Here is a 27916-nt window from a genome sequence, read left to right as displayed (position 1 = left end):
TGAATTTTTGCAGTTCACTAGTTGAAACTATTAATAACCTTTTTCAGAATTTTGATCTATTTCACTGGTTTACTGATTTAAAAAAAAATTCTTCTAAAAAACCTTTTTTTTAGCACTGCGAAAATAACGTAACCTCTTAATAACTGAGTGATTATTTTTAATAGTGGAATAAGTTCATTTGGAGCTAGAAAGTCCTTTCTTTCTTTTATCTTCGATTTTAATAATCATTGACGCATTTTGATGTTTCATCAAATTAAAATGATAGAAATGACACCTAAATTAATCATGTTTTGCTAATATTTTTTAATTCATTCAAACACTAATCCTTAAAAACCTCGATTGTCCAAAAAATGAATTTATTCCACTTTCATAAATAATGGCACAACTGGAACTATTATTATAGATGCAAACTAATTTATCAGATTTTTTATTCGTATTTTATCAACTGGTAATGATAAGATAGATGTTGGTAACAATACAAACTTAAAAGTATCTATAACTTTTCAATACCAAAATAGCATTTAAATGCAAGTCATCCTGTGCTGAACATTTTAATTTTCACTCTTCATGTCTATAACTTTCTTTTTTATATCTTGTATTATCTATAAAAAAAAATAAATGCTGTGATGTAAGTTATGAAACAAAACATCTTAAGAAAATTTAATAAGTCCCACCATAGCAATTGTTATTGTGTATTAATATAACTTACTTTTGGTGGCTCTTTTTTACGATCCTTCAAAAACTTCAAGAAAGCTTTAGTTGCAGTAGAGTTCAATAACTCCAATTCCTAAATTAAGTCATTAAAATAAATATTTTAATAATACTCCTCGAGTTATGACTTAAAGAATAATGCTATAATACAACATGCTTTAATATGCCTTTTTAGAGAGTTAAAAATATGCAATATTCTTTCTCGCATGTTTCTCATATTTTAAAGGTGGTATTTAATTTTTTTTCAACGTTTATTTTTCATGATAGCAACCTGAATTCCTCTTTTAAAAAGAAGCATATGCCAGGTTATAAAATTCTCCAGTAATTTATCCAAGATGAAAATGTTAATTGATTAACTTTTACTGAAGAAGCACTTGAACACTTTGTTTGAAAATCTAAGTTTCCAGAAGGATACATTAAAACTTTGGCATGTAATGTGTCTTGCTTAAATATGATTGCGCTACATGTAAATAAGACAGATTAAAAAAATTTCATATCTTTAATGAAAAATTAAATCAAATAAATGTTTTTATTAAGGAGGGAGGGGTGTAAAATAAAAGTTTCAACAGGGTACATAGCATTTCAAAAATATGTTTGTGTTTTTTAAAAGCCCTTAATGGTTATTTTTTAATTTGGGATTTGCAAAAAGTGCTTAATTTTAAATCTTTCAAAATGAGATTTTTTTTTTTGTCGTGTCGATTGTTATCATAAATTAAAACAAAAAAAGCATGATTTTTACAATTTTCTCTGTAATATTTATCAGAAACTATTTATTTTATCATGATTATGTAAAGTCTGATAATGTTTTTTTATTTGTTGATTTTATGTTTATAAATGAATAACTTCAAACAAGAGGAAGAAAGATTTTTTATTACTGGACATATCGTGATAATAAATTTTTTTTTTTTTTCAAAAATTGTTTGAAACTATATTTGAGTGTTAAATATGCTTATTTTTAGTTGAAAACATACATTCGAGTTAGTTTAAAACATACATTCTGAGGAACCCCCTCAGAGAAAGTACTTTTTAAGGTCAAAATTAATTAAACTATATTAAAAATAAAATATTTAATAAATATGAAAATTATAATTTCTCTAAGATATCTGTAATGAGAATTTTCTCGTTTTAACAACTTTTTAATATTTTAAAATTATAATAAGAGGAATATTGATCTTGGTTCTCATCATTTTCAATGGTTTAATAAATATTTTACAATAATCATAGACTTATGTATCTATTAGATTGTTTTCAGGAAGGAAAATTGCTAGTTTTTAAGATTATTTATTAATTTTTTGAATAAAAACAAAACTACTTCTATTTAAGATTGGGGAATTCGATAATTTATCTAGAAACCTTAACTAAGATTTTCATTTTTGGCTTTTTAAACTAAATTTTTCAACTTTTTTTAAATGATTTTTTTCATGTAGTATATATTTAATTATACAACACTATTGCCTACAGAAAAAAAAGGAGTGTTGAGCTAGTGATGAAGAAAAATACAGTACCTTATAATTTAATATACTAATCTTTAATCTATTATACCTATCTCATATAACTCATTTTTTTAATCTTGCAATTAGTATTATAAGTTTTTATAAGTAAAATTTAAATATTAGTTCAAATATTAATATTAATTATTTAATGAGCTTTAATTTGTGATTATCCATGTCATAGCAAAATATGTTTTCTTTTAATTATTATTATTTCTTTCACCCAGTTATTTAAACATCAATATCTGGTAATTCTATATGTAGTTAGCTGCCTTTCATAAACTAAATATCTACTTTAATTCTTTTTTTTTTCCTATATAACTTTTTAAAGTCTCCCCCATCATCAAAATAATTAGAATTAAAATTGCTATTTTGAATGAAGATTAGTGAATGAAACAAGTTTATGAATTTTGTATTTAAAAACGAATACGAACAATATTATAATTTGCATTTCATACCTCTTGAGTTATTTGTTTATCATGCTTCCCAAGATCAAACCATGTATCAGGAGGAGAGTAAAAATCTTGCTTTAAATATTTCTTTTTTCTTACCTTTGGTTTTTTTACCTGAAAGTAATTTTATTTCATCAGTCATTATTTAATGAGATTAAAAGAACTCAACTGTTGAAGTGCTACTATCTCACTGAAAATTTCTTTTAAAGTCAGGTATTGAAAGATGAATAATATTCCTATTGTGTTACTTTGAGTTAGTTGAAATTAATTTTAATTTCTATAGTGTCAAAAAAAATATTTCATTTCTTTTTAAAAAACAAGATAATTATTTCATAATTTTAAAAAAATTAAACTGTTCAATTTCCACTATCTCCATTTGGATGCTGATGCCTCCCGTTTGACTATAAAACTCAATATGTGATTCATAAATTGTTTGAATATGAATCTCAATGTGAAATTCATAAATCCCTTTATTATGAATCATGATCGATTATTTGTTCGAATTCCTAAAAATACAAATTTTTATGTAGTTTTGAAAAACATTACGTTTGTGAATACAGTTTGTGGTAAATCATCAACAAAAAAAATAAATAAATAAATAGAAAAAAAAGCAAGAGTTCAAACACTACCGTCTTTGTTAATTCAAGATTATTTTTGTTAGAAAATGGTTTTTTGTGTTTCAACAGATCCAATATAAAGAAAAGTTATCTTATTATTTTCCTTCTTAGTAATAGCTATCAATTTTTAATAATGCAGTATAATACTTGTACACTTAAAAAAATGAATCTGATTATGTATTCTTTACTCTGGAATATCATGCTTTCTGAGCTAAATGTGGTCTAATGGTTGTTGAGTGATCTGGTTTCATCTGTATAAAATATTTCTAAATGAAGTATCAGAAAGGAATGTTTGTACACTTTTTTCACTTTTTCATGTGATTTTGTTGTGTGCATGAAATTTTTCTTTCATTTTTTAATTTTTATGAAACTATCAAAATTCAATTAATGAATTGCTTTTTCATAATAAAGTTAAAGCATATCAAATATCAGAAAAAAAGATATATCTAACAATAAATATTTCGGAATTTTTTTGCCTTCAATTTTGTTTCATGTGAAAATTTATTTTACCATTTTGCTATTCTATTATTTAATTTTTAGCAACTTTAAAAAAAATTCTACCATTAGATTGTTACGTTCTTATTATATAGTATTTCTAAACAATGTAGTATTTTCTTGAAGTAGAAAAAGGAGAAATTAAAGAACCTAGCATCTTAAATTCAGATGAAAAAGTTTTAATGATTTAAGAATATGAAGATATGAAAAATCCATAATGATACACAAATTGTTTTCTCAAATTTTTACATACTAACATTTCCTGGATGAAAAGTGCCTTTGTCTTCTTCGTGAATAACTTCCTTTTTAAATTCTGAAACATGAAGAGTTTGCGGTGGTCTTAAACTAGGCTCGAAAACCTTTGGGCGCAAAGCTTCTTGAACTGCCTTTGGTTGCAAATATTCATAAGTTTTTAAATTATCTTGTTCTTCAAGCCCTATTAATTGCTCACAGGTAGAACAAAACTCTCGAGTTGATAACCATAATCGATCTTCCTAAAATAATGAATACCCATGTTAATATGTAATCGAATCTTTTAAGAGTAAAAAGACTTGCCAGCTCCTAACGACTCCATCTTAAATCAATACTTGAATGCGCCATAATATAAAAACTAAATTGTAGGCACAAAATGTTGCAATTGATAAAAATGTTAATGAAATTTCAAATTCACCCCTATTCAAGTTTTAATGAATTATTAAACAACAATGAAACAATTTCAGAGTGTATGTAATTAAATGTACTTCATTGAGAATGAGGAAACACAGAGAAGAGTTGCAAAGCAAAGTGGGGAAAAAATAAGCTTTGACCATGTAGATCTCATAAATAGAAGGTTTTGTTTATTTATTCTGTAGTCCTAGATGATTATTCAGTTTAGTATTTCTGTGCCAAAACCCTGTTTACGTTCTTTATAATTTTTTCCATCATCATTTTTCCCTTTGCTTTAGCAAGATATTAATTTTCTACCCCTGATGAATTTTAATATCTCATAAGTACATTATGAGATATTAAAATTCATGTTTAAATTATGTGTAAAACTTTTGTATTTGTCTTATATGTCATCAAACGCTAATTGTTGAATAAATACTATGAATTGAACATTTTATTGATACATAAATATTATGTTTTTTATTATTATTTATATTTTTTAATAAGTTGAAAATAGTTTGAACATTTTTATAATTTGCAGTAAGCAACAAAAAAAGTTTTTTTGTGTGGAAACAAAACATCTTGACCATTAAATTACTTTGTAAACAACTATATATCTATTAACGATTTTAACAATCAGAATAGTTATTTTTGTTTTGAGGAAAATTAAACAATATTAAGAAGAAAAAAAACGTATTTTTATCTTTACCATAAAAATCTAATAATGCAGAGTAAAATGTTGCATATAGTAAATAAAAATATACGTATATAGCTTTTTAAAACTACTATTGGGTATTTTGGTTGTTAATATTTAATACAGTATCTCAAGTGTTTTTTTTTTTTTTTTTTTTTTTCAATTTGTACCAATTAAATAATATATTATAAAACAAATTTTTACATGATATTAACATTGATTTTTCTATTAATTTAAATCTCCATTTTAAGCTTCACACAAAGCTTGACATTTTAAGTTTTTAAAAAAAAATTAAATATTTTTACATACTTTAGAAACTATTAATTGAGGCAATACTAATAACGCAATTTAGAAAAAAAAAACTGTTTATAAATAAATAGTGTTAACTATATTTCTTTTTGGTATTTTTTACTTGGAGTAATGTTACCATTTCAATTTTATATTTGTAATTTTTATACTAAATGTTTAGTTCCTTTTTATTACTTTATGACTTTATTGAATATTTATTTAGAACCAAAATGCTCCAACTAACTTACAGTCACTTTCAATTTATCTTCAATTGATGGAGCTCTGACCCCTTCTTCCTCATCCAGTCTATTCAACAAAACCAAATATGGGTTAGGTATTGCTTCAGGTTCCCTTAAACTTATTAACTTCTCGCATTCTTTTGTCTCCAATCTATATCAAGAAGAAATTTGGGTGTGAAATTCATTGTTTGCTGTTTATTGGTGTAAAAAATAAGTTTTAAAATTTTAAATGTAAGTTTACTTGAGTTCAACCAACTTGTTTTTGTCTTCTGGAATTGTTTTGGGAGCATCCGACTCGAAATTCTCTCCTGTAATTTGAATCTAAATGAAAAAATAACAAAATGAATACTATTATATATATACACTTCAATGTGTGAAAATTGCAACACCATGAAGAAATTATATAAATTGAACCGTAAAGTGAGGCAAGACATGCAAATGAATAGAATTAAAAGGCAATCGGACATGTACCCCTAACAGTATTATATGGAATAAATTTCATTGATTTCTAACAATTCCTTCATAGCTCAAGGGATAGACCGTTTGCCTTCTAATGAGGTGAACCAGGCTCGAATCTCAACGATGGCTAGTCGATACGAATTCCGTATCCGAATTAATTTCGAACTTGACAAATATTTTTAAGTATTAATGTATCGGATGTAATGTAATGTAATGTAATGTATATGTTATATAAATAGATTCTATTTTATAAATGATTCTGTTGTGTATGTTAAATTAATAAATTCTTTTCAAAAATAGGCACTTTTAAACCTTTTCAACAATTGCTTTATTTCAAAATTTACTTTGTCTTAAATCCTATGCTGATTTAATGCTTTTTGATTAACCAGCAGTTAACTATATTAAAAAACAGAAATGATGCACATATTTTTAAATAGTTTAGCAAATTGCCTTTTGGTTCTTTCTCTGAACTAGTGCCAGTACCTGAATAATTTCTAATTTGTATGAAATTTGCTGCACTTCTCAATAATCTTTCAAGAACCAAGTAAGAATCTTGAAATTTTAAGAGGTTTTGCCTGATGTCATAACCAATTCCTGCTATTAATATCAACTCCTAAATTCTACATTCAACTTCTCACAAAAACTTCCAAATACTGAGCCTAATTTACATTCAATAATAAATTAAATGTTAACCTGATCAATGCTTTCAGTTTGTGTTTCTGTTTCTTCTTCCAAAGATTGGTTCATGTCTAAAAATGCGTTTTTTTTCTGTTGAACTATTTCATTATAAACTTTGGTAGGATTTGTTTGAATGCCATTTTCAAATTTCCATCCAGATGTATCAATATAAGGTATTGTTCTACGGTCTTTAAACATTGAACCTAGAAAAATAATAATTTACTAAATAACTAATACAAGCTAAATATCAACTATTAAATTTTCTGTGGCATGACAAATTTAAAGCTATGAGTATATGTACTTTTTACAAATTGTCAAGACTGAAGTTAGTCCTAAGAAAGAGTTCAAGAGGGGCTAAAACTTTTCAGGTAGCAAAAAGATATTATCTAACATTAGAAAGATGCAATGTAATACTGCCGTGGTAGAAAACGCTATACTCTTGAATCCTATCTTCTAATATTAGAACTAATATTACAAAGGATTAAATAGTATTTGATCTAACATTCGAACTTTCAAAATTATCAGTGTAATTTTTATTTATAGACTGCACTTAAAAGGAATAAAATGCCCAACTACGTTTTGAATCGTAATATTAATTTTAATCTTTATTTTCGTTAGATAGAGATGCATTTTATATTCAGAAAAAGACTTAATAGAGATAATGCTATAAGCATTATAATAAGATAATGCTTATAAGCATTAAAAGCAAATTGCTCATAGAAATTTTGATAAAACAATTTATCATACATACAGAAAAACAGATTTTGGTTAGTATAGAATCTGAAAAACTTTATTAAAATTTTGTTTATACTTTTGAAACGAATTTAAACAATGATAATTTTTTTAAAAACTATGATTTATGACATTTTAATCAATCAACTAACAAAAAAAGTGATAAAAGGAGATCTATATCTGCGTCCATCCTCCTTAAGGATTACATGCTTTTGTAAGTTATTAAAACTATATTTTTTATCAAATAGAAAAAGAAAAAAAAAAATTTTAATAAGACTGATGAGCTTTAAACAATCCATGAAAAATTTCGATTGAAATTTTCATTCATATTTGACATGAAATTTTCAAATTTTTTTAAAGTTACGATTATCTTAAAATAAAATTAACAAGAAAACAACATCCTTCTTTTTCTAAAAGTATAATTTTTTATAAAATTTGAAGTTTCCAGTAAAATCACTAAGAAAAAAATAATAAAATATTTCGCTGTATACTATGATGCTAAATTTTTATGTACTTCACATATTGTATTTTCCTAACCTGAATTGATAAATATGCACCTAATAAAAGTGAAATTCTTTCCTCCCTTTAAAAAGAAAATAATCTCATTAATTAAAAAATTTTTGGGAAGGGGAGAGTTATAAGTATTTCACAAAGAAAAATAGCGAACATAACGATATAAATAAAATACTTTTAAAACGCAAGTTTTTTTAATTTTTTTAATATGTATAAACATCAAATGGTCACTTTGAATTTTGTGAGTCTTTTTAAATGCATTTTCTATACAAAATATTATTCATTTTGTCACAAGCCATAAATTTATGTATCACAAGAGTGTGCGTATACTAACTAGTTGCTATGGAAACATAAATATTTAATTATTTCACTTCACTGCTTCTAAATAAAAATTAGCTAGCTTATACTATTAATGTCACTTGTGAATCTTAATATTTTTGCTTAGATGTAAGAACTTTATTGAGGATATAAAACTTCTGATAAATATTTAATTGACTTCTTTAATCACTTGTTTATTTTATAATCACCTAAACATAACTTTTTGAGCTGCAGCTGTAACTCTAACTGTGACTGTTTTTATTTTATTTGTGTAGCTGTCTGCTACTGTAGTACTTGCTGCTAAATATTACAGCTGACTATTTTTATTTTGATAATAATTCATTTGAACTTAATGGATTTATTAACAGAATTAACAGCAAAAGGATGGTAATATTATTTTAATATTAGAATAAAATAAGTGTTTCGATTTTTTTTAATTCATTGCAATTTTTGCGTTCCCCTAATTTACTGGCTAGTTTTCTTAAATTAGGATATTTATTAACTCTAAATACACTATCAATTCACGTTAAAAATAGTCTATTAATTTCAAAATCATATTAAGTATAAATTCATTAAATATTGTAAACATTTTAAAGCAATTGTTGTTCAGGTTATCGGAGGCTGATTAAGGGGAAATTTTAAAATTCCCTGGTGAATAGTATTTATGTTAGTAGATTTTGGATTTTAGAATGATCTAGAGAATTTATTTTTTTTGTCTATTCTCTTATCATTAATGTTCAGTTCCCGCCGTCTATTAAAATCCTGTTCGTTCTGTCAACGTTTACAGGGAATATTTCTGTATCTTGATTTGTCACGCCAACTACAATCGCCAAGGTGCCAAATAGATTTTAAACTTGCAAATTTTTTTAAAAAAAAATTTGTAGATGTTTGCTTGAGGGTGGCTACGAGTTATACCTTTCGAGTTAGTCCTTCTGTAAGCATCCACACTTTGCAGAAGAAAAAAAAAAGTTCAAATGCATTGAAAGATAAATTAATTGCTTCATTTTTACTGTATCTACTTTTGATAGTTTAATTAAACTTAAATTAATTTTTTTTTTAATTTCCAGAAGGGTTTTTAAAAATTAGTGTATTTATTTCATTAGAGCAAAATTTTAAAATAAAAATGCAATATAATTTTTTTTCACTTGCAATATTTATTTGCTAAGTTAGTTTTAAAATAACAAACACTTCCTGCCATTTATTGAAAATAGATTTGCCTTATTGAGTAATTAATGATCATTGGCATTGAATGATGATGGGTATTCCATACTTTTTCTTAACACATAAACAATTATCATTTGGGACAAATATCACATCCAAGGGATATTTCCGTATTGTGATCTGCCGCTCCAACTACAATTGCCAAGATGCCAAATGGATTTTAAACTTACAAACTCTTGTAAAAAAAGCATGTAGATATTTGCGGAGGTGTGGCTATGAGTTATAACTTTTAGGTTGATTTGTTTCTCTGATGTTTTTTTATTTTCTCGTGGGCCACTGCCCTTTGGCAATTATTCAGCCGCAGATCACTGTACAGAAATCTCCCCGTATTCCTTCACACTCCTTCATAATTCTTTTACTTTTTTAACTCTCGTCCTTCTATTCCCATAAGTAATGCACATTTATAAGTTTTTTTTTATCCATAAGGGTGAAATAAAATTTGTTACTTATGTGCTAGGCATCAATTAAAACTTAAATAGAAAATTCCAATTACCTTACTAGAAAAAGTTAAGCTTTTTATTTTATTTTTAAACACTTTTAAAACATATATTTTTACTTAATTTCAATTTGAAGTTGAGAAAATTATTTCATAATAGGATAGTTTTAATATCATTGATTATTGCAATGATTCCATTCATACAGATTTTAATTTTAAAAAATAGCTGATTTTATAATCTAGTGATGTTATTAGTGTTGGTCACTTTATGTACAGTGCGCAAAATAAAATAGGAACCAACCTGGATAAATTTAGATCTAATGATTTGATCTTCATGATTTAGGATTCAACTTTAATGGTTTAAAGGGGTGACCTCAAATAAGCTAATAATTTAGTGCAGATGATAGTTTAATTTACAAAATCAGACTGAAAAACGTATTTTACCTGAATAAACATATCTTTTTTTCAACGGTTTTAGATTTCTGATCCCCAAAATATAGGGGGTAGGCGCAATCTGAGAAATATGGTCCCCATAGTTTGGTCTCCTTGGTGTTAATTTTCTTCTTTTGTGTATTTTGTCATATCTCAAATTTTTTTTAAAAAGAATTGAAAAATTTTTGCTCAAAATTAATAAAATTTTTTATTTAAAGATAATTCAATGCAGAAACTGTTAGTAAATTTGTTTTTTATTATTTTATTAAAGAATGGATGAAATAAATTTGAATTGTTAGGTATGCAATTGTTTGCATCATTTTAAAGAATATAATTTTATATGGCAAAATACAAAAATTAGAAATTGTTTAATTTATTGTAAAATTTTATATGGCAAAATTGTTTAAAATTTGTGTTTTGCCATTAAAAATTACATTCTGTAAAATTTTGCACAAAATTGTATACCTTACAATTCAAAATATTTTGGACCATTTTTAAATAAAATAATGAAAAATAAATTATTAAAAGTTTTTTTTTTTTTTTTTTTTGTTGCATAGAATTATCTTCGCATAAACAAATTTTATAATTGTGTGTAATGTTTTTTTAATTCACTTAAAATGTTCTTGAGATATGGTGAAATACTCAAAAAGTAAAATTATGTTAAGGAGGGGTCCAAACTTGTGAGAGCTTTCCTGACCAAACTATTAAAACCATATTTGCCAGATTGCGGCTACCCTATATAATTTGAGGGTCAGAAATCCAAATCCCTCGTTTAAAAGGTATGATTATTCATAGAAAGTATGTTTTTATGACTGATTTCGTAATTCAAGCTATTAAGTTTGTGTCCTAGAATGTGAAAATCTGATCATTAAATCAAAAGTTATTTAGGGCTGTCTGTTTTTTTTTTTTTTTTTGGTGCATTGCAGGACATATTTATAAAGAATGATAATAAGGAAATTTGTTTGAGTGTTAAACAACCTTTTGTATTGAGTAGTAACAGCAATGACTCTGGGAATAAAGCATTTGCCTTCCAATGTTCTGAACTGGGTTTGAATCCCGTCAACGATATAAATTCCACATCTGGCTTGCACCGATCACTGTGATGATGTAAAATATCCTTAGTTATACACAGATCATGGTTTACGAGTTCCCTTGCCGTTAGACTAACTGTATGAGGTTTCCCTCTCATGTAACACGATATATCTAAATAAATTTTTTTTATTTTATTTATGAATAGTTATAAAAATTGCTTTCAAAACACTTGTGATCTTTATTTTTTCTTTATTTGTTTAATTTAATTTTTCAGGTATCTCTCTAATAAAGGTCTTGAAATATGTAAAGAAGGTTTGAATCATGTAGATGTGAATGGGATCATTCGCAAAGCTCTTGACGTGAGTAAATTATTTTTTAAAAAAAATTAGACATCTAGATATCTAAAACATATTAAATAATTATACCCTGGGCTATAGTAATATCCGTATTATAGATGTAGTTAAATAAACAAAACTTGCTTCTTTGATTTAATGATTTTCACATAATAAAGTTCAAATTGGTTGAATTTCAATTAGAAGTAAATAGAGTGTTGACTCGTATTTGTTTTTGTTTGTACAACCTGAAATAAATAAAGATGTTTCAACAAAGATAGAGGATCTATTGCATACAAGTTGCATTCAAAAAGTCCAGTGAATGAGCCTATAGTTAAATAACCATAATGAATACGATGTTGAACTTAAGGTGGACTGGACGAGTGTGGTCTAGCTTCTAAATCGTGATAGCTAAGTAGAAATAAAGAGAGTGTTTCTTGGTTAACAGTTGAAGATCTCGATGAACATATGGTTTATGTCAATTTAAAGCTGATTCTGAGAAAAAAAAATTATTTTGCATGTTGAAAAAAAAGGGTTTTGCAGCCCACCTGCACTGTGTAATAACTCTCCGGATGAACCGATTTAGTAATCCTGTCAAAATTGAGTAATCCTCAAAGTGCAACAGATGACAATTCATTTGGCATTTTTTGTGAAAAATGGACATAAACCATTCTTTTCCCTTGGTTTTCAGTTATCTTTCCTTTGAAATATCAAAAAGTTTCCCAATGTTACTAGAGAGGAAACTTCTAAACCAGCTATCATTTTTGACTAGTGTTTTGTGAAATTGAAATTGCTTTTTCTGTAGATGTGAGAATAATTTAAATTTTCTGGGCAAAGATTACTTCTGAATATTTGCTTTTCATGGACATGTGTCATTTTATTGCTCTCTTAAAATACTTTGAACAATAAGAATTATATTTATTAAAGTATTTACTATTGAGTACTTGCTACTTTTATGCGTTTTTTTTTTTAAACTTTTTTATAATTATAGATTGATCTGCGGGAAATAGGAGGAAAGTTTTTCCCTGATGAATCGAATCGTGGAAAGCTTGATTCTGTAAGCATAAATGTTTTTTTAATTATATTGTTTCACTTTTTATTTTAGCTCTTGCTTTTAACTGTACTGCTTCATTTTCATTTACCAACTGGTCTCACTTGTTTAAACAAATGGTATAAAAAGTTTTATATGTATGTTATTAAAAAATCTTCATTATAATTCTTATGTGTCTATTTAGAAAATGGTTTTATGAAACTTTTCATTAGTACTTTTATCAACTTCCCACTTTTCATCTGAATAATTAACGACACAAGTTGTTTCTTTCTTTCTAGATATCTGGCTCTGGTGTAGTTCAAATACAAAAAATTAAAAATGCCTCTGCTCCTAAATACGAGTATGGTTCTGGAGCTCCACCCATTTTGAGACTATTATTAACAGATGGAAATGTATATGTGAATTGCCTGCAATGGGGACCATGGAAGTCTATTACGTAAGTATAAGTTACTATATCCCATAACCATCCACTCAAAGAGTTGCATTGGCTCAATGGTTAAGGCACTGGATTTACCTTGTGGAGGACTGGAGCTTGATAGTGGCAGCGTGAAGTCCCTGTGGCAGAACTTTTTTGAGATATCTGCAACAAAAATCTCTAGCACTAATATCTTTCTGCAAGATACTCTTAATAATAACAAACATATATGTCACTAATTTAAAATAACAAAAGCGCTGTGTTTACAAAAATAATTAAATATAATATTTTTTTAATTAAACTGTAATGATTTTTTATTCTATATATTATGGGTGATATTCTCGCATTTTGTTTCGGGGGGGGGATGCATTAATTATTTCTTTCTTCACAGTTTGTAAATAATTATCACAATAAAAAATAATTAAAAATCAGAAAGTCCATAGTAGTAATCACGTGAATCGGACTGCACAAAAAGGGGTTACTCAAATTCGTGTTTCGTTTCGAGATTAGGTTGTTGTAATTAATATCGTATTAAATATCGGATTTAAAAACTTCGGAGAAACATCAATAGCAATCAGTAGAATCATTGTCTTTAAAATTTTGCCATTTACTCAAATGCGCCCTTCGAATTTTCCATATTTTTTTTTTTTTAATATATCAGGATATTTAAAATCCACGTGAAAATCAATATTAATAACTGCCGGAAATTCAATCAAACATTACATCAATTTTCGATACTATCTGCGTAAATTAAGCGCATCAAAAAGTGATTATCTAAATGCATGATTCAAATTTTACATGTAAATTTCTGTAGGAAAGAAAACTAAAAATATTTACTTTTGGAAAGAAAATATTTCTGCAAGAGCTCTGTAACGCTCTGCGACAATGTCGTCGTGATTCTGCCACGGGGCGTGAAACCCATCCAGCTTTGGATTGATGGATCTGGGAACCAGTGACAGCCTGTGCACAATGTTGAACACATTGCCACAATCATACTGTAGGCCATGAAATTGTTGAGCCTTAACCTCCTGGTCTATAACAGGCTATTTCAGAAATTCTTTACTTGGCCTTATCCATCCAAAACTCAGTTTCAGATGCAACTGATTTACTTTCATGCAAGAAATAAAAGTCTGCATTTTTCCATGTCAATTAAAGAATAACTCTGTTTGGCAAGCAAGTTTGCTTTAGTAGTGTGCTAGTTAAAAAATTTCTACTTTTCCATTAGTTGGTTACCAGACTAAAATCTGTATCAAAAGCAAATGGGCCAAGTTTTAGTCATTAACAACTAATGAAATGTAGAAAACTAGAAAAAAAAAATGCATTACAGAAAAGGGGAAATTTGTAGCCAACTTCTAAAAAGCCTATATGTTTTAAATTTATTGTAAGTGCTAGAAATGGACTATGGGACTTAGGTGCTTTGGCAATTGCAGTTGAATCCAATTTTATCTGAAAATTCTTGAGAAATATGACAATAGCCACAATAAAACATTAGTCCACTAGGGATCAAATATTCTTATATCCCACTATTGGGCTAATGTCCAGCTGTTGAGCCTAAGTACTAATCTTATTTGAATTTACTTAACCATAAATAGCAATATAAGTATAAATCATAGTTTTAGTATTTTATTTTGCATTGTTGCTTACTGTTTTTTTTGGCTTAAATTCTTTTGTTTTTAATAGCAGTGGAGCTATATTATTCTTTTAATTTTTAAGGTTTTTCTCAATTTATTATATTATAGCATGGATACTCCACCTGGCACCAAAATATTTTTAAAGCCAGGCAAAATTGCGATGCAAAACAATTTTTTGCTATTGAGTGAAAACCAGTTCAATTTACTAGATGGTCATGTTGCACCAATGGTTGAAAAATGGGAACTATGTCGAGTAAGTATGTTTTTGAATTAAACTATTATTCTGTATAAAGTAAAATTTTTGTAGCAGATAATATTCTTTGATTATAATGTCTGTGATAATACAATATTTGATGGAGAACAACTGTGATTTAGTAATTATGTAACTAGGGTAAGAATTTTGTGTAAAGAATAATTTGTATGCATCTTTATTTTGTATGTTTCTTAAATCCTAGTTCATTCATTATGTTTCTTAAATCCTAGTTCATCATCTGTGATTTATATTTAATTTTTTTTGTGACTTAAATTTTATGTTATAAACAATTTACTTTTAGCAATTGGCATCACATGTGCGTACTAAAGGAAATTTAGATGGTAACGGTCCTCCTCCATGGATTCCATTTGGGAAACCTATTACTGCTACTAAACAACCAATGAAAGGAAGTATGTGTATTTAATAAATTCATTAAAAAGAATTATGGCTTTTATTTTAAGTTATTTTTAAAGCATTTGATACTATTTGTTTTTCCCATTAAAATATTTTTCCTTTACTTCCTACCATTACTAACTAGAATTCTCACATATATTATCATATTATTCCATAAAGAATATGGGAGTTCCATGGATAATGGAGAATTCCATGGGATAATTTGTCTTAATAATTTAGTTGTTAAGGAAATATTTATTAGGGGTTTAAATGATGAGAAAGCATGTTATGTCGTGCAATATACAAAATAGCTTATAAATCTTTATATATATATTTTTAGAATCCTTATCGAAAGTAAAGCTCGAAAAGTAGTCACTTTTAAAATGGAAATTAATATAAAAGCAAAGAAAAATTAAAAATGTTATCAAAATCTAATTACTTATCATTTAGAAAGATGAGATCAAAAACACAATCTGTTTTCCCACATTAAACTTGAAGGTATATCTAATTTGTCTTCTCAAAATTTTCCCTGGCAATCAAACAGGTTTTGAAAAAGTTTTCTTTTTTTTTTTTTACCTTACTTGAAAACTATATTGTTGCATTTCACAAGTATTTATTTTTGTCAAAAATTCTAAGAATTTATGTTAATATTGGTGATTACATTATACCCTGTTTGTTATTTTATGTTACATTAAGTAATGCCAATTATCTTATGATTTTTCATTATTTCCTTTTAAATTAAGATATTTTAAATATACCAGATATAATAATATAATAAATAAATTAAAAATGTACTGTAGCTTTATTCATTTTTCATCATTTATAGAGAAGGTTTTTATTATTTTCAGAAAATTTTCGTGCTCTAGAGACTGAAACTAAAGAGACAAAAGAGGAGGATGAAGCTTTCAAACAACAGAGATTAGCAAACATTGCAGAGGTTGCCAGAGTAAAAGAAGGAAAACCTAAAGTATTTGGAGGTGGAAAAGATGTAAGTTTTAAGCATAAATTTATCTAGGATGTTTGGAGTGGTTTAATTAAATCTAGATTTGTTCCTTCCTTGAGTAAAAATAACAAATGTAAAAAAATAATAATCATCTTAAATTAGATTTGAAACCATGATCAAATAAATTAATATTCCTGTAACTTTCCTAAAAGCAATATAACTAAATTTATTTCATTTTAACGCATATTTAGAGTACGTTTATTATAATTTGAGATAGCTCTTTACAGCTTCTTAAAGATAATTTTCTTATTTGATAAGAGTTGTGTGTATGTAAATTTCTTATAAACAGAATTGGGGAAATCTATTAAAAACTCAATTTTGTTTCTTGCTTTATATAATGAATAAAAGCTATTCAGCATACGAGAAAGTTTTTAATTACAAAAAATATTAAGAAATGAATGATATAAAATCATGAAGTTACCTTGTCATTAACTTTTATGCTGCACAAATTTAAATCTTAATTAAACATTTGCATGTGATTTGTTATTTTTAAATGGTAAATAAAAAAAAACTTATTACTTAACATTTTATCAAAATTTTCTTACTTAATTTCATTGTATCATAGATTTCCAAGAACATTTATTTATATCTTTCTTTTTTCAATTGTAACCAAAAATTAAAAAAAGTTTTTTTTTTTACCTAACTGTACAATATACTTATTTGTTTTTGCTTAAAAAAATAAGACTGAAACATTAAATACATTTTTATTTTTTTTCTCCATAAATTGTATATGATTTTTGAAACTATAGATTTTTACTATAATTTTTGTAAAAGGTACTATCAACTAAATATATGTAAATTTTATTAAAATATGTGTTGGCTTTAGCAGCATAAAAGCTTTATTTTATGTGCATGGTGATAGTAAAATATATTGACTTTCAAAATAAATTTTCATATTTGCTTGATTATTTTCAAAGCCACTGGACATATTTTAATGAAATTCATTATAAACAATGGTTGATATAATTACAAATAAAATAATCATTCAAGAGTTATATAATATAGGAATGACCATAAATAACATTTATCGGAGATACTAAGTACAAAACAGTTCCTCAATTCAGGACACGGAAACTTCTTACAGATATAAAAACTTTACATCTAAAAGCTGTTCAATCCATCCCGCAAATGTTTTCACTTTCCAGAACATTGTTGAACAGATGAGTTCCATGTAAATGCACATTGCTATTACATTAAAATGAAATCAAGGCCAACTTTACATTAGAGCAGTGTTTCCCAAAGTGTGGTATGTGCACCCCCACAGGTATGTGAACAGTTTAGCCGGGGAGTTTAGCGTTATTTGCGAAATATCTTGCAACAAACGAAAATTTTATTTAAAAACAAAGCTAGCCATGAAAATTTCCGGTTAAGTATTTTTCTATTGGCTATTTTTTGCAGAGTTAACAGTTAATACTTGTGGTGTCAACAGCCAGTTGTGATTTTTAACTTTATTCTCCATTTTAAATAAACATATTTTTAAAAAAAAGACATTCATTTTTTATTAGTGGCACGCAGCGTTATAAAAAATTTAGAAAGGGTACACAAAATTCATAAGTTTGGGAAAAATTGCATTAGGGAAAAGCGAATATAGTGAACCCTGACCCCATTCATATACCATACCTCTCGCTTGTCACACTGTCTCTTTCGAAATCCCAGAAGAGTATAAAACTGTTCAACATGATGCTTTCTTATGCCATAAAAGCTCTCTTGCCATAGTAATGGCCATTGCTTGCAGATAGTGGGTCTCCGATTCATGATTTCACATGGAGAGAACCAAGAACTTGCTGTTCTTTCCATTTGAAAGCTGTTGAATAGTTATTTTATTTTTATTATCAAACTATGATCATATAGAATTCCATCAGCATCTATCCAGTTGTTCTTAAGATAATGGATCAAATCTTATAATTCTCAAACTCATTGAACATTTTTAAACAGCAATGTAAGTTGTTCCCTAGTTTCCCTTCCTTTTTTTAATTAACATTTTTAAAAAAAAATAAAGTTATTGTGTTAATAAAGGCAAAACTCTTTCAATAATTTTCCTGTGATCGTACATATATTTAGTTTCCAAATTGTATTGTTTTTGTAATAATTTTATTGCTTTCAATTTATTATCTAATTTATTGCTTTGAAACCTGAACTTTTTTTTGTAACTCTGTTGTAGAATTTCAATTTGCTGGCAACGGAAGTTTCTTTTAAGAGGTTGTTTTTAGTTTTATTGGAATATATTTTAATCTATATCGTGATTTCCTATTTATTCATAATGTAACTGTTAGTGTATTATTCGTAAATTGCAATGTAAGACTTGTAAATTTTGTGAATATAAATCATTATGTATCATTAAAAATAAACATCACATGCTTTAAGGAATGCATTTTGATGTATAGCATCATGCTAATTTTATTCACATTAAATTTTTCTGTTACTAAATTACTTAAATTTTTTTTTCATAATTAATTCAATATTTTTATCTTACAGAAACAAAGCAACACCAAACCTGAATCTAATTTCCCTCACAATTTATCTGGTAACTCTAGTGATACCGCCAATCATGCCAAACCCTATCGTAATTTTAACGAATACGACAATCGGCAACCACCCAGAAACCAAAATGATTACAAATATCCCAGAAATAATAATGGTGGCAATAACCACAACAACAGAAATGGTAAAAATTGGGCACACCAGGACGCACCTCGAACTCAAGTTCCATCAGAAAACTCTACCCAAGGACAGTTTTATTCTAAAGACAAAAGAATGGATCAGCGAAATAAGTTTCAAAACGATTTTCAAAATCCTAGAAATCAGAATACCCATCAACAACAAAGAACATTTAACAGCAATACCTATCGTGGAAATGACAGTGCCAATTCTTCAAAGAAATTTTCAAAAGGTTCAAACTTCTATGAAAATTCAAGAACTTCTTCAGATAGACCTTATGGAAATGATCACAGCAATGTGGAGGATCTATCACAAAGAATTTCTAGTATTAAATTGCATGGTTATGACCATTCCAACGAGGGAACTGTTACAATACCTAACAAACCTTTTATTATACCTGGTGCAGAAGTTCTGGCTAAATATTGGGAAGATCATAAGGTAGGAATTCATTTCTTTTAATGAGTTGCCTAAATGATAATACATAATAGCGTAATGAATGAAGAGCTTAGTGGGAAATAAATCGTATGTGATATTTTTAATACACTAAATTTTACAATTCTTTTTTTTTTTAAGTCAGTTATTGTTATAAAACATCAAATTAGTCTGCTGAGTCATTAAATAAAGTGTTTTTGGTGGAAAAAGGCACATTGTAAACAGTTTCATGTTTAGAGACCAGTTAACATTTTTATAAAATCACACTGAAATATCCTTTAACGTTATTTTTTACCAAGCTCTTCAAATGTTTACATCTATGACGACTTATTGAATAATCTGGCTCCTTGCAAAATGCTACTGTCATTTTTCTGTGTACCATAAAATTTCCAGTATTTTCTAAGCAACCTGACAATTTTTAGGCCTATTGCAGTGATCTCACATGCCTCATATTAATTGGTAAATATTGTACTATTCATTACAAAAGCAGACTATTTTATTTCAAGCTGTTGCAATAATCTTTGAGGAGTGAAGACTTATTTTAAGCAGCCTTATTAAAAGTTTATTGCAATTAGCCTTATTAAAAGTTAATTGCAATAAGCCGAAGCATGTTAAGTCTATTTATAGCTTAGCAAATCATCATTCTTTTAAAAACTTTTCTCTCATTGTCTAATGTTTCTTATGACAATTTTGATCCATAAACATAAATATTTATAAAAATTTGCTTATTTAGAGTAATTATAATAATAATGCTATTGCAGCAATTAATTAATAGTTAATGTATTTCACTGAAAAAATTCAATTTAAGGCTTATCATGAACAGAATCTAAGATCAATGATTCATGCTCAAATCAATGCTTCCTAAAGGACAAGTCATAACTTTCCCCCCAATGCTTTTTGACATATTTGATGCGCTGGCGAAATTGCTGAAGACCTTAAACTTATTCATTTTCCCTGACTTTTTTGGTATTTTAGTTCATTTCGAAATTGCTAAAAGTTCCTGCTTTTTCCTGTTCTGTGGCCACCTTGTAAGAGAAAGTAGGGATAAAAATCATTGCAGAATTTATTTTTTTATTCTTCAGAAAATACTTTATTGAATGAGGATCTTTAGCAGCATAGTAATTAGCTAATATTTTTCCAAAGTTGACATTTTAACAGCTAACTGTACCTTAGTGTTGTTTCCAGTTTCATTCTTTACATACTTTAAAATATTTCCATCACATAATTCCAGTAGACATCCAAACATCTTGTCTGCACGTAAATTTTGTCCTTTTTATCACTAAAAAGGCTCTTAATTGCTCCTCTGAATAATTTAAATAATTATTAAAAAAAAAAAAATAATATTTTTGATAAGTGTAACCATCTATTATCAATTAGATTATCCCTGTACTAGCTTTTGGTATCACTATTATGTCACTTTTTAAACCTTATCTGTATTAATACTTTTACGATAATGTTTTGTTTCTACACTCTTTTACTGAACTATTAAATTTTTCTTTTAAGTTTTATCCTGCTAAAGTAACTGGTGTTGGACCCGAGGGCAAAACGTGTGTTGTTTTCTTTACTGACTATGGAAATTATGAAGAAGTAGTAGTGGATGATGTTCAGGAAATGCAAGTTCAGTCCAATATGTGGGTAAGTCATTTATTTATTTACTCCAATTCAGAAAACAAGAGTGAAAAGAACAATAATTTTTGTTAATGTTCAAGAGTAACTTTCTCAGTGTGCATAGTCAGTTTTTCAATCAAAAAACAGGGTTCATTCTAAGCGGGGTTTACGGGGCGGCCCGCCCCGTATGCCCTTTTGATATAAAATATCCGCCCTATTTCCCTTTACTCCTTTTATCCTGCCCTGATATAATTAAATGCGCCCTGTTGTGTCCCCTCCAAAAAGATACCACTTTCCTGTAAGAAAGGATTTTTTTGTCCTGTCTCCCCCCCCCCCCCCCGCGCTTAGTAATACTTTTCTTGAAATCAACTTGTCTTCCCTCTAGCTCAAAAGCTATGGGTAAATGAGATTCCGAAAAGCTCCCCCCCCCCCTCTTTACTATTTCCGCTTGAAGTTAGTAGTTTAAATAAGAGATCTTCCAAGAAGTTCCTCGGGGAATGCAACCCCTCCTGCAGCTGTGTGGGTTCCTATTTTCTCTCTTTAGAAAAATTTCTTTTTCTTAGAAATGGACGTATTGCTTATTTTAAGAAACCATACTGCTATGATGACGGTCAGTAGGCCAGGCAAGAGTTTTCCTGGAAAGAATTTTTTAAGGGAAGAAATCTTGTTCACAAGGCCTGTTGACAATTTTAGGGGTCAGACTAGGTCATATAGATAAAAGATACATTCTCATGTAGCTTCTGGACCCCTCTGTCCAGCTTTATTCTTTTGAAGGAAGAAAGAAATTTTTACTTTTGATTTCAAAAGTGAAGGGACTTAGACAATTAACTACGAAATAAAAAAGCTTTTTTATTCAAAAAAAAAAAAGGAAAAAAAATTCTAATTTTAAAATAAACTTTTTTTTTACAATGACGCAATACAATTCTTACAATAATAGGTTTCAAGTTATGTTACATTACAAGTTATTTTAAGATATTAGCAAACGATAATTTTTATTCCGTTTTTTTTTTTTTTAAAATATTTTTCTCATTCTTCGTTGGCACGCTGCCAGGAGTATAAACATATCCGTTCTTTTTTTTTTTTTTTTTTTAGTCTTTTAAAATATTGTTTAGCGCTATAAAACCTCTAACTTTCTCGTTTTCATTAGAATTTATCCTAGCAGTTGATCTTTTTATTAATTTGTTTATTTATGTTATTACTAGTGTGTGCAAAGGTATAACTGCTCCTCATAAAAGTTGAATCAAGCACACAATTTATTTGTAGATGAAGCATATTTAATTCATTTAATCGTTTTTTTCCCCCTTTCATACATTTAGAATTTTTTCTAAATTTTTTACTCATAACTGAACAGACATTACGAGTGATGTAATTATATCGGTAAATTTAAATACGTAACTTTCCTTTATTTAAAAGTATTAAATTTATTTATAGCTGTATGCTTGTACCTCAAAAATATTAAAAAAGGAAATTTATTTGAAGATACAACATGTGTTATTCGCAAATTTTTTTTTTCTTCTTTTTCTGAATGATCACAATGCAGCTTTAATTTGGCCGCCCATTTTAAATAGAACTAAATAAATTGATAAATTAAGAAATGGTTTTCTTTATTTAATAGTAACTCGTTTGTTTGACGATATTTTTCAAATGAGGTGTTTGATTCGACACTATCACAATTGCCAAGCTGATCGATAACTCTATGTTGTATTTTCCATATATTTAAATATGACACTTCTATACTGTTACTTAAATTATTTTTTTCTCGTTATTATAGAAATTTGGTCTTTATTTTTGCGCTTATTGCAATTTCGGCTATGATCTATATTTTATCCTTCTTTTTTTTGCTTTTCTTTCTTCTTTTAAGCTATTTTTTTTTCGGTAGTTATTGCTATGCATTCCCACGTACTATAAAAAATTCCTATAATTTCATTACGACATGCGAATTTTAAATCTCACATTCGACAAACTTTATTCTTGCTGAGTTCAGCATAAATTTAAGTAATTATTATAAATTTTTTTTTTTTTTGAATTGCCATACTTTTCCACGTGATTTTGTAACTGCGATGTTATTACAACACGCAAAAAGGAATTTTTTTCTTCATTTTTTTTTTAAAGAAAAGTTTATTAATAACGTTCATTGAAAAAAATGCTGTGTCATAATAAAAATGCCTATAAAAAGAAAAGTTAATGAAAAAGAAAAACAGAAAAAACAAATTGTTCTTGGTTCCTAAAACAAACTTTTAACACTGAAAATCAGTTTTCTATATTTCCAGTTATTTATATAACAGTACAGGGAAAGAGTGATAATAAATTAATAGTATGAGACGTTCTGTTAAAATGCTGCGTTATAATAAAAGCAGCAGAAAAAGTCAAGAAAAAAGAACTAAGTCAACAGAAATGCTCTGAAACAGAATAGAAAAAAAGCAAAAATGAAAAAAAAAAACGTTCTCAATTCTCAGAATTAGAAGTATCGAAAAAATAAGGAAATAGATTTGTCTGATTAAAAAAAAAAAATTTAAAAAAAAAAAAAAGCAGTAATTCAAAAACTTGTGGTTCAGAATAAAGTAATCTTGTTTTCCAACTTTCTTTTTTCCCTTAGTCTTCTAGAAGATAAATTTGCAAGCCATGTGCAAAAAAATAGATTTTAAAATTTTTGAAATTTATGTTAAAACTATTTCTTATAATAAACAATACTATAATATAGTCAAAATACAATTTTACATTTTTTATCATATCTATACAAATTCAAAAGAAGAAAAAAAAAACTCAGAAAAATATATTTTTAAAGAAATATTCTGAGGAATATTTGACTGCTCATTTAACCAACTGAATTTTTGACTAAAGTGCCAAATGCTCATTAAATCCTTAATTTAAATGCAATATGATAGCAACCTGAGAAATTCATAAGTGGTGGAAAACGTGCATTTTTAAACTGCTCACTGTTTGTTGCTTAAGTAATCATTTTCGATTAAAAAAAAAAATCTATGAATTAATAAAATGAAATAATAAAGTACATTACCAAATAAGTAATGAATTTTACTTTGAACTATAAGTTTTGTTTTTATTTTAGGTTTTTGTTGAAAACTTATAAGTTTTCTTCAATTAAAATATTTAATTTGAATTTATATTACTTAATTCAACACAAATTTTTTTCTTACTTTCATTCTGCGAGCATTGAAGTTTTTTTTTAATTAGAATTTATCTTTAAAATGAATTTTTGTATTGCATGATTTGATAAAAATGGCATTTTTTCTTTTTTTAAAAGTATTAGTTTTTTTTATTTTCAAATGAATTCTAATAATTGAACGACTTTAATTTTCAACAAATATTTTATTAGGTTTATTGATAAAAAAAAAACTAGAACACTAATGTTAAAAGAAATATTACTACATTTGCCATTAACGTGTAAGTTTGATATTATTGCTGCGACTGAATTCAAGTATAAAACTTCCAGTATTTTTTATTTAAAATGGCTGGAAGTATGAATTTTATTTTGCAATTTTTTTTGTAAATATTGTTTTTTATGTATATACTTCAGAACTTCGTTTTCAACAGTTAAGCTTAAAAACGCAGTTTATTTTATTTTTTTATAAGGGAGAGCCAGATACATAATAAGTTTATTTTCAAGATTAATATTCATATTTTATCTGAAAATAGTTATTCTAATCATCAACTCGAGAAAGAAAAACATATCTGAAAAATTTCAGTTGTTTCCCCAGGTCTTTCAAAGGTATGTGTAAAATTTTAAATATATTTTTAGTGAACTAAGAAATATTGAGATAAAGGAAAAAAACCTCGTTTGAATTTTTTTTTAAATTTTTCAATTCAAACTGTAGCCTTTTTTCCTTGGAAAATTGTAGTTATACATTTGATAATTATAATTATGATTAGTGATAAAAGTAAACTTATATATAATTATTCATTTTAACTATGCAAAGAAGGGTAAGATATTTGCCCTTTTTATAAAATACAATGTCCTTTTTTAAACTTGCTGCCCTTTTTTTTAAAAGTATAGTGCCCTTTTCAATTTTAGCACCCTGCCCTTTTTTTAGTCTAGAATGAACCCTGCAAAAAATAAGCATCTTTCAAGTACTCGAAAAATATTTTTATTCACCTTCCAAAAAAAATCATAATTAGGATCTGTGCAGTAATAAAAATTATTTTTTCTATCGTTTAAGGTACTTAATTTATAAACATGAAATCAATAAAATTCAATAACATTTTCAAAAACTTGACATAATCATGATGATATAACTAGTCTATGATAAATAGTGCAGAGAAAATTCTGAAAATAATGCATTTTTTGTAATTTAGAACAACAATCGATACAGCAACGAAAAAATCTCTTTTTAAAAGATAGAAAATTAAACACTTTTTACTAACATTGAATAAAAAAAGCACCTTTAAGGGCTTTTGAAAAACATGAATCAAAAATAAGCACCTTTAAGCACTTTTTAAAAACGCTACGCACCCCGTTTCTTTATGATTATTATTGTATCTTATTTAATGAACAGAAATTTTTTGTCAAATGGATGCATATGAAATAGAAATATAATATTTAAATAAATATATGGGAATTGCAATGATATTTTTGCATCTTTGTATTTTTCTTTTCAAGTTCTTTTTCTAGCCCATACTAACCCTATTACACTATTATTATTCCCATACTAACCCTATTATCTGGAATAAATTACACTATTAGATATTATTAACACATCTGTTGCTGATCTATCGCCAGTACACAATTTTTTTATTTTTATACATGTATATTTGTAAACATTACAATAAAATTTCCTTGTCATCTCTTCCTATGGTGTAACTGTCCTATTACAAATTGAGTCTGCAACTGTCTAATTACGAAACAAAGTTTTATTTGAGTCTGCAGTTTTTTAGTAATAAAGTTTCAAAGTGATTAATTAACTGAAAAACCTGTTTTTTCATCCTAAAATCTCTGTTAATTTTTTTCAAAAATAATCTAATATATCATTTAATCTTAAGAGTTACTTAATATTTAGCATATTTTTTATCCTAAAGGTATTAAATTAAAGTTTAATAATATCTAATGTTATAAAAAATTTTAAGAAAAATTTACTTTTAATAAGTTACATAGCAAAAACAGTGGGTACTTTTGACCTGCTGAATATAAATAATAAAATTACTAGGATTATTTGTTACAAATTTAATAATTAACAAACTAGGAATTACAGTATTTCGTTAATTCAAAAAGGATAAAAAAAAAATTATAGGCTTAAAAAAAAAGTCATCAATTTTTCAAAATTATCATGTTTATACTGCAGAGCATTAATATTTTTTTTCCTTCTACATATAATGTGACAATGTAGTGACTGTTCTGGTTTCACTGTTAATTCTTTGTATCTTTCAAATGATAATGTGCATATTTTTTTTATCTTACTTATACATTTATTATTATTTTCCCTCCAAATTTAATGCTGTAGGTGAGTTCTAAATCAAAGAGCCCGTCATGTCGGTTCTGAATTGCTCAAATTTTTAAGTTGTAAACTTTTGATTGAATAGAAATATCTTTTCTCAATATTTAAAATAATTCTATTAGAAAAAACTTACTTGCAAGCTTCTTCTGTTATGCTTTTTAGCATTTAAACATATCAAATTTTTTTTCATTTTTTTTACATATACTGGTTTTAACATTTCATTTGACTGACTTTGTTACAGAACTGACTTAATATTTTTGTATAATTAACATCCAAATTGTATGACTTAATCATAAATAGCCAATAAAATATTCCATTAATTAAAAGGGCACCCTATTTCCTAAACTTGAGGAATGGGATTGGCAAAAAGTGAAAAATCTGAAATTCTACGAAAGTTATAAGAGAGTAACAATTAATTAACTTATGTACAAAGTGTATAAAAAAGAAATGAGTAATTAACTTCCGCTGACCATCTTTTAAAAAATTAATCTATTTATTTCAGAATGTTGGACCTATTTCCTTTCAACCAAGTCACTGGAATGGCCGAGAAAGAGATCAAGATTTTCGATCCTCTTCTGATTATCAAGATAATCGACACAGATCTGGTCAAGGTCAAAGACGTCATGATGGCCACAGACAACAACGACATGACGACCAAAGACAACAACAACAACGACATGACTTCAGGCCATCAGTAAAATTGTATCAACCCCCACAACAACGTCATCCATCTTAGATTAAAAATTGTTATATAATTTTGTACTATTAGAAATCAACAATTATTTGATACCCTAAAAGAACTCATTAAAAATACTTTTAAGCATTGTGAAAATTATTTTTAGTTGTTTTTTTATATTGTAAATATATTCAACATTATAATCTTTTGAAAGAAATTGCAAACTAAATTGGAAAAATATTTTAATTTTTTTTTCTTCAGATCTTACCTATTAAAATTACTTCAAGCAATCATTGTTCAATTTTCTCCTTACAATTGATTTTATATTTAGTGTAAATATAAAATTAATTTAAACTTAAATATAAAATTATTAATTTTATATTTAAACTTAAATAATACTGTAATATTTTTTAAAAAATATAAAAAATAATGGTTTCTGCATTCATTTGTCAAGAACTATACACATATGAGGAGTGTTTGGTACTAAATGTACAGATAAAAAATTAAAAAAAATTATTAATCATTGAAGAAAATATTTATATTCCACAAAGGAAAATTGCCATTT

General features: G+C 26.8%; 2 protein-coding genes across 9 annotated transcripts; one reads left to right on the top strand and one right to left on the bottom strand.

The window, feature by feature from the left end:
• Positions 1 to 411: 411 nt before the first annotated feature.
• LOC107451449 (uncharacterized) lies at positions 412 to 8461 on the bottom strand. Of its 8 annotated transcripts, none has more exons than XM_071177782.2 (9): positions 8189 to 8341; positions 8038 to 8083; positions 6784 to 6971; positions 5873 to 5952; positions 5641 to 5782; positions 4023 to 4259; positions 2660 to 2767; positions 710 to 787; positions 412 to 602 (listed from the first exon to the last, which is right to left on the bottom strand). In XM_071177782.2, the coding sequence occupies exons 1-9, from the start codon at positions 8231 to 8233 to the stop codon at positions 552 to 554; spliced, it is 975 nt and encodes a 324-aa protein (XP_071033883.2). In that variant the 5' UTR covers positions 8234 to 8341; the 3' UTR covers positions 412 to 551. The 8 variants fall into 8 exon arrangements, 7 of the variants coding, with proteins under 7 accessions (XP_071033883.2, XP_071033884.2, XP_042910912.2 ...); XM_071177783.2 differs by having other exon boundaries at positions 5888 to 5952; XR_011636185.2 differs by having other exon boundaries at positions 542 to 602; positions 4019 to 4259.
• Positions 8462 to 8502: 41 nt separating this feature from the next.
• LOC107451448 (uncharacterized) lies at positions 8503 to 27510 on the top strand. The gene is made up of 10 exons (XM_087157666.1): positions 8503 to 8718; positions 11727 to 11811; positions 12776 to 12841; positions 13114 to 13271; positions 14990 to 15134; positions 15436 to 15544; positions 16376 to 16515; positions 19006 to 19626; positions 21124 to 21255; positions 27178 to 27510. Exons 1-10 carry the CDS (start codon positions 8684 to 8686, stop codon positions 27409 to 27411), a joined length of 1725 nt encoding a protein of 574 aa, XP_087013792.1. The 5' UTR covers positions 8503 to 8683; the 3' UTR covers positions 27412 to 27510.
• Positions 27511 to 27916: the final 406 nt, after the last annotated feature.

Source organism: Parasteatoda tepidariorum, chromosome 2 (assembly GCF_982258835.1).
Source record: "Parasteatoda tepidariorum strain Cologne lab strain chromosome 2, Ptep-v5.0, whole genome shotgun sequence".
NCBI classification, from domain to species: Eukaryota; Metazoa; Arthropoda; class Arachnida; order Araneae; family Theridiidae; genus Parasteatoda; species Parasteatoda tepidariorum.
Note: the sequence above shows the minus strand (reverse complement) of the source record. Positions and strands in the feature narration are given on the sequence as shown.

What these genes read in the sequence shown, in the direction of transcription:
- LOC107451448 (XM_087157666.1), top strand. Translation starts at nt 8,684, where the DNA reads ATGGATTTATTAACAGAATTAACAGCAAAAGGATG. An exon ending in AAAAATGGGAACTATGTCGA is followed by an intron (nt 15,135 to 15,435) that starts GTAAGTATGTTT and finishes ATTTACTTTTAG; the next exon opens with CAATTGGCATCACATGTGCG. An exon ending in TATTTGGAGGTGGAAAAGAT is followed by an intron (nt 16,516 to 19,005) that starts GTAAGTTTTAAG and finishes TTTATCTTACAG; the next exon opens with AAACAAAGCAACACCAAACC.
- LOC107451449 (XM_071177782.2), bottom strand. Translation starts at nt 8,233, where the DNA reads ATGTTTATACATATTAAAAAAATTAAAAAAACTTGCGTTTTAAAA. An exon ending in AAAAAACTTGCGTTTTAAAA is followed by an intron (nt 8,084 to 8,188) that starts GTATTTTATTTA and finishes TTCTTTTTAAAG; the next exon opens with GGAGGAAAGAATTTCACTTT. An exon ending in GTAAAAAAGAGCCACCAAAA is followed by an intron (nt 603 to 709) that starts GTAAGTTATATT and finishes TTTTTTTTATAG; the next exon opens with ATAATACAAGATATAAAAAA.